Source organism: Cibotium barometz, chromosome 38 (genome assembly GCF_041138505.1).
Source record: "Cibotium barometz isolate CiBa-2024 chromosome 38, ASM4113850v1, whole genome shotgun sequence".
Lineage (NCBI taxonomy): Eukaryota > Viridiplantae > Streptophyta > Polypodiopsida > Cyatheales > Cibotiaceae > Cibotium > Cibotium barometz.
Window position 1 is genome coordinate 36,684,301 of NC_141083.1, and position 9,692 is coordinate 36,693,992.

General features: G+C 37.1%; 1 protein-coding gene across 1 annotated transcript; it reads left to right on the top strand.

Moving 5' to 3' along the window:
- Positions 1-3,163: 3,163 nt before the first annotated feature.
- LOC147616661 (serine carboxypeptidase-like 46) lies at positions 3,164-9,032 on the top strand. Its single transcript, XM_086777129.1, has 10 exons — positions 3,164-3,566; positions 3,954-4,055; positions 4,400-4,495; positions 4,619-4,711; positions 4,822-4,907; positions 6,004-6,279; positions 7,450-7,598; positions 7,714-7,809; positions 7,928-8,045; positions 8,653-9,032. Exons 1-10 carry the CDS (start codon positions 3,299-3,301, stop codon positions 8,812-8,814), a joined length of 1,446 nt encoding a protein of 481 aa, XP_086633255.1. The 5' UTR covers positions 3,164-3,298; the 3' UTR covers positions 8,815-9,032.
- The last annotated feature ends 660 nt before the right edge of the window (positions 9,033-9,692 follow it).

Below are 9,692 nucleotides of genomic sequence, written 5' to 3' on the forward strand. Positions count from 1 at the left end.
TGCCCCCCACAGCATGACCGAAGTATATCTTTGATTACTTGGTTTAACCTTTAGGCATTTTTACTCTCTCGGCTTTGACTTTCTGACATGTCAGACATTGACGTACATGATTAAGTACATCCTTTTTTAGACCAGGCCAAAAAAAGCTTTTCTTTACAGACATGTAGGTCTTAATGAAACCTAGATGTCCTGCGATAAGGCTGTCATGGGCTTCATTCAAAATTTGACCCTTAGTCCCCTCATTTGCAATTATAATATATAATTCCATCATCCAGGGTGTACCCTTGAACTCAGTTCAACTCCTATGGAGTTTTGAGTGCTTTCTTGCATAAGTAGGGTAGCAATAGGGCCAAAGAATCTATCTTGCATGATCTTATCTTTTGCCTCATTAATCAATGGATTTGACACCACTATAATTTCAAGCAAGGAGGCTTTTCTGCTCAGGGCATCTGCTACCACATTTTCTTTACCTGGACACGGTACTTGATTCTAAAATCAAATTCCTGCATGGTCTGCATCCACCTTCTTTGGGACATGTTGAGATCCTTCTAAGTGAAGATCCACTTCAAGATCTGATGATCTGTCATCAAAGTAAATCTTTGACCCAATAGGTAATGTCTCCATAACTTCAGGGCATAGACTACTGAAAGTAGTTCCAGGTCGTGGACAGCATAATTTCTCTCATGCGTTCTGAGTTTTCGGGATTCATAGGCCACTCCATTACCTTCCTGCATGAGTGCACCTCCCATGACCTTCCTACATGAGTGCACCTCCCATGACCTTCCTACATGAGTGAACCTCCCATGGCAAAACCACTGGCATCAGTTATTACTACCTCAAAGGGTAGAGAGAAATCTGGCAACTTCAGAATGGGATTGGTTACCAAGGCGGTCTCAAAAGCACTTTGGCACACCTGGTAGACCATTGAAATGGGGTATTCTTCTTGAGAAGATTAGTTAGGGGGGAAGCTGTGAGAGCATACTTTGGTATAAAAATTCTATACCAACCAGTCAATCCCAAGAATACCCTGACTTCTTTCACCGTCTTTGGTTCAGGCCAATCTATGAGACTGCTTGGACTTTTGCGCAATCTAGAGAAATTCTATCTTTGGATACCAGAAAGCCCAAGTATTCAATATGGTTAACAGAGAAAATGCATTTGCTCTTTTTTGCAAAGAGTTGGTGCTTCCTTAGAATCTCAAGAACTTTTTGAACATGAGTTTCATGATCAGCTGCATTCTTTGAGTAAATCGGAATATCATCAAAGAAAACAAGAACAAAATCATCGAAGTATTCCCTGAGAATGTCCTGCATTAGGCGATTGAATGTAGCTGGGGAATTTTTCAATCCAAATGGCATGACAGTGAATTCATAATGCCCATAGCAAGTATTGATGGATGTCTTCAGGATATCTTGATCATTAATCCTGATCTGGTAATACCCTGATTTGAGATCTATCTTTGTGAAGATCGGGGCTCCATTTAGCCTGTCCAGAAGCTCATCAATTCTAGGGATAGGATATTTATTCTTAACTGTCAGCTGGTTGAGACCTCTGTAATCCACACAGAGTCTTAACGTTCCATCCTTCTTTTTCTGATTTTTTACCTTTCAAATGTGCTTATGGAATCCACGTGCAATAAGTAAACTACAAAGCTTGGATATTTGTTTACAAGAGAAGTTTAATTGCTTATAATGTCTTAAGATTACTTTTTATTTATGGAAGTATCCTTTCTAGCAAAAGACATAATCTCTCAAAACAACTAGGAAGAAATGTATTACATATCGCAATGTAATTGCAATTACATTGTGGTAGAAAAACACATGGTTGTCTATGATCTCCCAAAATGACTAGGAAGAAGTGCATTGCATTGCAATTCAATGACTAGGAAGAAATTCATTGCATCATTGTAAGTTTACTTTGCACCCTTCCTGGCTTGATAGAATATATAATTTTGTTTTTGAGAAAAACATGGACATGGAGACTTACAAGGATATCATTGAGCCATATGGTATGAAGACCAAGTAGTATGTTTAAACAAGAATGAAATTTGCCATTCTCTTGGACAAAATGTTTCTATGCAAGATTCAATATTGTTTACATCATAGAGTTGACATCGCTTGGTTATCAGTTCTAGATCCACCTCTTCTTTTACCAAGAGAAAGATGAAGAGATTTTGAAGTGACACATTAGCATACACAAGCCACATATTTGGCAAGAACTTGGTCAAAGTATACATGAGTATCCAAATATATATTTTTTCACTTTTAAAAAGCTGATGAAAGGTGGTCATCCTTTTTTCATGGTTTTTTGTAGCATGTTTGAGTGTACATGCACATATATTGTGTGTATGCATGTGCATGTGAGTGAGTGGTGACTGTGAGTGAGTGAGTGTGTGTGTGTGTGTGTGTGGTGTGCATAGATACATCCATGCATGTGTGTGTGTGTGTGTGCGCGTGCATGTGTGTGTGTGTGTGTGTGAGAGAGAGAGAGAGAGAGAGAGGTGCAAATTGTGATATAATAATTATATCGACATGTCCTCGGTTCCCTCCCTCTCCTTTTTACACTCCACTTTTGATAAGGTGAAGTAAAATTCATTCTCATGTGATTGGCATGCACAATTTATAATTGGCATTAATACATGATATGCTACATCATAAGAGATAAAGCGCACATGAGTTGCAATAAGACAATTAGTTGCATCCAAAACATGCTTCGAGGTACATGGAGGTGCGGATTGACTCACTAAGGATGTGTCATTTGTCAACAAAAGAGGCTTAGTTTCTTGAAACAAGATGAGTCCTGACAAGTTGTAAAGATGAAAGTTGCTAGTATAAGGGCTTTCGTATTGAATAATACAAAAGGCAAAGGAGGTCATGATAAGAAGGTAGGATCAAAAGGGAGGGAGGTCATGATAAGAAGGTAGGATCAAAAGGGGGGAGGTCATGTGGTGGCAAGTGATCCAAAATCAGGAAGAAGATCCAATGGCCTGATGATTGAAAAATGGGGTTAACATATTAAAAGCATTGGGTTGGGCAAGGGGCCATGGGAATGCAATTATTTGTCATATATTCAATTCAATGGAGAATCCAAAGTTTGTCATCAAGCATACATTGGGTTCTTCGAGAAGGCGGCATATTTTAGCTACAAGAACATAAGCTCTCTTGGTTGGATCATTCATATAATTTGAATAGAGGAGACTTGCTTGTTTACATTAGGCCATAATCCCATACATTAGGAGACTTGTTTGTTTACATTAGGTCATAATCCCATACATTAACCCCAATTTTGACAAATAATCATGAGCTGTTTGCTAGTCTTAATTAGTGTTGGACTTCTTCTCATCAACCTATGCTCTCAATCTTCTCATAATTTTAATTTGGCTGTGTTGGCTGCTCCTTCCGAGGACCTTATTGTTGCCTTGCCAAATCAACCCAAAGATGTGCCTTTCAAACAATACTCTGGCTATGTTACTGTGGATGCTCAAGCCGGCCGGGCTTTGTTCTACTACTTTGCAGAGTCCGAGTACCACAGCCAAAACAAGCCTTTGACTTTATGGCTCAATGGAGGTGCCGCCCCACTATGGTCCAATTAAGACATTAATCAATCCAATTAATGTATCTAGTAGTCCGTGCTTGATCATTAAGCTGATAATAATCTCTCTTTGGATTTGTAAAAATTAATCATATTCTCAGCTAGGATTATAAGATTAAGCTTAGATTTGATCTCCCCAAGTTGGTTTTTAGAAGTTTTTTTGTAAGTATTAAGATTGCATCAATATCTCTGGCGCAGGCTTTCTGTGATCATTCCAAAAATTAAATTTAAGCTTTAACAGAGATTATCCTAAGCGAATATGATTTCTTTTTGGAGATCATTTGTATATTAGACAGCATTATATAACAAAGGTAAGATTTAATTGCTTAATGTACGTAATAATTTGTTATGGGGACGTGCAGGGCCTGGGTGCTCATCTGTGGGAGTCGGAGCATTGACGGAAATCGGCCCGTTCCAACCTCGCGGCAACTCTCTCATAAGAAATAAATACTCTTGGAACAGATGTAATTACATATGTACAATTATGTACAGTAATCCAGCCATAATAGTTATGCACAGTAATTATATATGTACAGTAATTGTATGTGTACAATTACTGTACAGTAATCCAGCCATAATAGTTATGCACAGTAATTATATATGTACAGTAATTGTATATGTACAATTATGTACAGTAATCTAGCCATAGGATATGTACAATTATGCACAGTAATCTAGCCATAGTATATGTACAATTATGCACAGTAATCTAGCCATAATATACTAATATACATACTGTATAACTCAATGCATCTAGATTTTTAGAAAAATAATAATCATGAATTAAATCCGTTTAATTGCTTCACAGATTCAAATCTTCTGTTTGTGGAGTCTCCTGCTGGCGTTGGATTTTCCTACTCCAATAACACAGATGACTACCTAGGCCTCAATGACACCATAGCAGGTGGTTATCAGCAGCTAATCATGACTGTTTAGAACCACATCAATTTATTATAATTACTCTTGCTCTCGCATTATAGATCTTAATGCCAATGTTTCCCATTTAATTTACTGCTTAATATTTCAGCCAAAGACAATCTGGCTTTTGTGCTCAACTGGCTCGAAAAGTTCCCAGAGTATAAAGGCAGGAGTTTCTACATCACTGGGGAAAGCTATGCAGGTGGTACCTTAATAATCATATTAATATGCACCATGTAGGCGCAAATCTAATAATTGATCTACCTTTAATCAAGCGTGAGAGCTAATCTATAAGCTATGTGTGGTATGCAGGGCATTATATTCCACAACTATCTGCACTTATAATGAGCTACATGAAGCAGCATGGCAATTCCATTCTCAACCTAAAAGCCATTGCAGTAAGTATTTTAAATTGGAAGCATTCAAATGCAATGTTCTTTAATCATTGGAAGCATTCAAATGCAATGTTCTTTAATCTGCTTTGCTTTGTTGCTCGCTAGCTGCTCGGTTTTTCTCTTCCTAAATTAAATAGCTCCGTGTCAGGAAAAAACTGTCCTTTAGTGTAATTTTTACGGCTCAAATTGAAAAAAAAACAAAAACAAAAACGATTGAAAATTTACCTAGCCTTGAATTTAAAAATTCAAATCTTAATCTATACATTTTTTTCAATAAAAATTGGTTGAGTTTGAAGGTCATCCTTTTTTTCACTGGTTTTATAAAAAAAAGTTTATTTCTAACATCGAGCTTGAGATCTATCAAGGCCTATATGTGTGTATGTGGGGAGTTGATACAGCGGTTGAGATCTATCGAGGGCTGTATGTGTGGGGAGTTGATATATGGCTGGAGATCTATCAAGGGCTGAAGATCTATCGAGGGCTGAATGTGTATGTGTGTGGGAGGGTTTGAGATCTAACAAGGGCTGTATGTGTATGTGTGCGGGGAGTTGATATAGGGCTTGAGATCTATCCACCATTAATGACCGTGTGTGTGGGTGTGGAGTTGATAAAGGGCTGGAGATCTAACAAGGGCTGTATGTGTATGTGTGTGGGGAGTTGATATAGGGCTTGAGATCTATCCATTGAGGATGGTGTGTGTGTGTGTGGAGTTGATATAGGGCTAGAGATCTAACAAGGGCTGTATGTGTGTGTGGGGAGTTGATATAGGGCTTGAGATCTATCCATTAAGGATCGCGTGTATGTGTGTGAGAGAGAGAGAAGAAGAAGAAGAAGATATAGGGCTAGAGATCTAACAAGGGCTGTATGTGTATGTGGGGAGTTGATATAGGGCTTGAGATCTATCCATTAAGGATCGCGTGTATGTGCGTGAGAGAGAGAGAAGAAGAAGAAAAAGAAGCAGCTCTTTTAACGTCGTAGGAACAATCCCAAGAGACCAAATATGATCTATCGGACGGGGGAGAGGGGGCAAGGAATTGTGAATATGGTGACGGGGTAGCTGGAATGATGATGATGATGAAATGTTGCGGTGTGGCCGTAGATTGGCAACCCGGCACTGGAGTGGGTGGCGGATGAGGAGGCTGTGACGGACTACTATTGGTCGCATGGGATGAATGAGGACGCGGCCACAGCAGCTGTGACAGTGTCGTGCGACTGGGCGACGTACCTGCAAGACTACGTGGAGGAGAGGGTGCCCAAGGTGTGCACAGACGCCCTCAACGTCTCCTCCACAGAAATCGGCAGCTTCGTCAACCTTTACGACGTCATCATCGACGTTTGCTCCAACCTACAAACCACCACCTTGCATAACATGCGTGTAAGCTGCCTTTACCCCATCTCTCTCTCTCTCTCTCTCTCTCTAGAAATAAAAAAATAAACCAAAATATAAAAAAAAAAATCAAATCAAATAAATGAATATCAATCTTGCATCTTACAATTAAAAATACACTTCTTTTTTTTGTTTTACAATGTGAGAGAGGATACTCAATTACATGGTATCGCTTTTTAAAATGCACAGTTTTCTTGTTTTAAAATGCAAGAGAGGGTACTCAATAACATGGCATCACTTTCCACTTTGGGAGTAGGTAGATCCAAACCTTGTAGCTCCCATTCTACAGAGGCAAAGGCGCTACCCAGTACTTGAAAACAGCATTTTTTCCAACCCTAAAATTACAGGCAATGCTTAGGCTTAATCAAGATTTGGACTTGAAAATCACTAGAAATCATTCAAATGCTGGGATTTATAACTAAAATGTCAAAATTTCATCCCTTAAAATTAAGGACAATGTCGAATTCCTTGTTAATTTCAGTCAAGAAAATTACGCTACAAACTAGGTTATGTGAGCACTGGCGCTACCCCTAAGATAAACCCGAGGAATCACATTATCATTTAGTTAGAGTGCCCTCCTGGCTTTATACTAGGGAGGGCTCAAAGTTGGCCATCGTTTTACTTTTTCCTTTGATAATATATATGGGCTAAGTTTTATCCTTCTATCATATATATGGGCTAAGTGTGGTGAACTAATTGAAAAAAAAACAAATAAAATACTTTCTAGTTTTCATATAAAATATGTCTACACCCACATTCCATGTATATATATATATATATTTGAATAAAAAAACCAATAAAATACTTTCTAGTTTTCAACTTGCACAAATATAAAATGTCATGCAATTAAGTGCATCGACAAGTTCCAAACTTGCTGATTTCTTATAATCGTTTTATATATAAGTATATAAAGAAATCAAATGTTTTTTCAACACATATCAAAAAAAAAGTTTGAAAACATGAAAATGATTTTCATAGTTTTATTTTTTTAACACAAATATCAAAAAAACAAAGTTTGAAAGCATGAAAATAATTAGTTTCAAGGATATATTATGGAGACTGAGCTCTGAAGGGAATTTTTGATATTTTCAATCTAAGATTGTGATCTCTAATCAGGCGATAATGTGTATAAGCATGGTCTCTTTGTTCCGATTACAGCAAGCTGTGAAAAATATGCCACAAATAGACCTTGGTGTGGACGTCTGCATCAACAACGAGGTGTCTCAATACTTGAATAAGCCGGAGGTTCAAAAGGCGCTTCATGCTAACACAACGTTTTTGAATTACAGTTGGTCGCAATGCTCAAGGTAATAATGACTAATTAATCAATCACAAAACAAGCGAATGTTTGTGACAGAATCTGTATTGCAGCAATAATTGGTTTGCTAATACAGAGGCATTGCCGGTAAATTATAATTACAGCCATATCAAGTATGATCCAGTCGAGTTATACAGGCATGGGACTGTGTCAGTTCTCAGAGATCTCATTGCCAGCGGTCTTCGTGTTTTCATTTACAGGTTATATAAGCAAACTGCACGATCATTAACACCATTTTTTCCTGGTTCAAAACAAGGGTGCTGGTGGGGCGCACCTTTTCAATGTTGAAAACTTATCAGGATTTGCTTATACTTGCAGTGGCGATCAAGACAGTGTCATACCGCTTACAGGTACACGCACACTGATCAACAATATAGCAAGGGACTTGAAGTTGAGCACAAGTGTACCATACACAGCCTGGTACAACAAGGGTCAGGTACATCAAAACATTCCCATCAATTGTTCTTTGTGCTCTTAGAATGCTATGAAAATTGAGAAAATATTCTGAATTTAGAATGCTATGAGTTACCTTTACTTACCATAATTATGTTGTGATTAGTTCAAGTGAAAAAATTCCCCTTTGTACCATATGCATTTAGTTCAAAAGGATTGGGTTTCGAATGTTTTGCACTTTGATTTCATGTTTGTGTTAGGGTGTCCTAGGGTGTGTTAGGGGGTGTTATGTTGTAATTAGTTTAAGTGAAAATTTTCCCTATATGCATTTAGTTCAAAAGGAATGGGTTCCCAATGTTCTGCACTTTGATTTAATGTTTCTGGTAGGGTGTCTTAGGGTGTGTATTCACATGTGAGAAGAAACCCATATAAATCTGTGTATTATAATATACTTGAGAACGTTTATGTTAGGATGTTAGAAGAAACCCATATAAATGTGTGCATTAATATTTGAGAATGTTTCTGTTAACGATGTGTATTAATGTTTATGTTAGGATGTTAGAAAAAACCCATATAAATGTGTGTATTAATAATTGAGAATGTTTATGTTAGGATGTGTATTAATATTTGAGAAGAATCACTTGATTCAGGTTGCTGGATGGACTCAAGTCTATGATGATTTGTTGAGCTATGCAACAATTAGGGGTGCTTCCCACATGGTACCCCAATCCCAACCTTCACGAGCTCTCACTATGTTCCATACATTCATCGCCGGAAAAACTCTCCCTTTGCAACACCCCATATCTAGTTAACACTGACCTTCTTTTTTCTTAAAAATAATGGGTGGTTGCAAAGCCTATCAAGAATTCATTTCTTATTACCTATTATCTATCAATTCAAAGAATTGTCTTATAAAAAAATACTCTAAACACATGATACACTACTTTTAAAATAACCAAGAGCTAGAAAGAAGTAATAATCTTATTCTTTTCATGGTTATAATAGAGTTACTTTTTGAAAAAATGAAGCACAAGAAGAAAATTTTAAGATTTTAGCTTTACTTTGAAAACATCTAAACTGTTTAAGTACACTATAAATATGATCTATAGTTCTCTTAAATGCATGTATACTTTTTGAAAAAATGAAGAAGAAGAAGAAAATCCTAATATTTTAGCTTTACTTTGAAAATATCTAAAGTGTTTGAGTACATTATAAATATGATCTGTAATTCAGAATCTCTTAAATGCATGTATACAAATAATTGGCATTAAACTTTCACCTCGTAAAGACGTAATTTTTCTTCAAAGCAAGGCTATTTAAATATTTCAGAGTCTTTTTGGCATTTTTAATAACCATGAACTTGATAGGTACATGTTTTTTTTTCCCAAAACTCTTACTGTGTGTAGATGCATGCTATAGACAAGCACACTCAAGTATACTTTTTGAGTTTCGTAATTCTATCTACCTTAATAATTGTAAAATAAGCCTTGAGACATCTAAGCTTTGGTGTTTGTGCTATATATCTTCAACAAGGTGTCCTGGCAAGTCTACTTCGGTGTTTGTGCCTCTTTTATATACATAATCATAGAGCTTGTCACACTGAGGCACACAACCAATACAACAAGGTGTCCTGGCAAGTCTACTTAGGTGTTTGTGCCTCTTCTATATACATAATCATAGAGCTTGTCAC

What these genes read in the sequence shown, in the direction of transcription:
- LOC147616661 (XM_086777129.1), top strand. Translation starts at nt 3,299, where the DNA reads ATGAGCTGTTTGCTAGTCTTAATTAGTGTTGGACTTCTTCTCATCAAC. An exon ending in GACTTTATGGCTCAATGGAG is followed by an intron (nt 3,567 to 3,953) that starts GTGCCGCCCCAC and finishes GGGGACGTGCAG; the next exon opens with GGCCTGGGTGCTCATCTGTG. An exon ending in CTTCGTGTTTTCATTTACAG is followed by an intron (nt 7,810 to 7,927) that starts GTTATATAAGCA and finishes TTATACTTGCAG; the next exon opens with TGGCGATCAAGACAGTGTCA.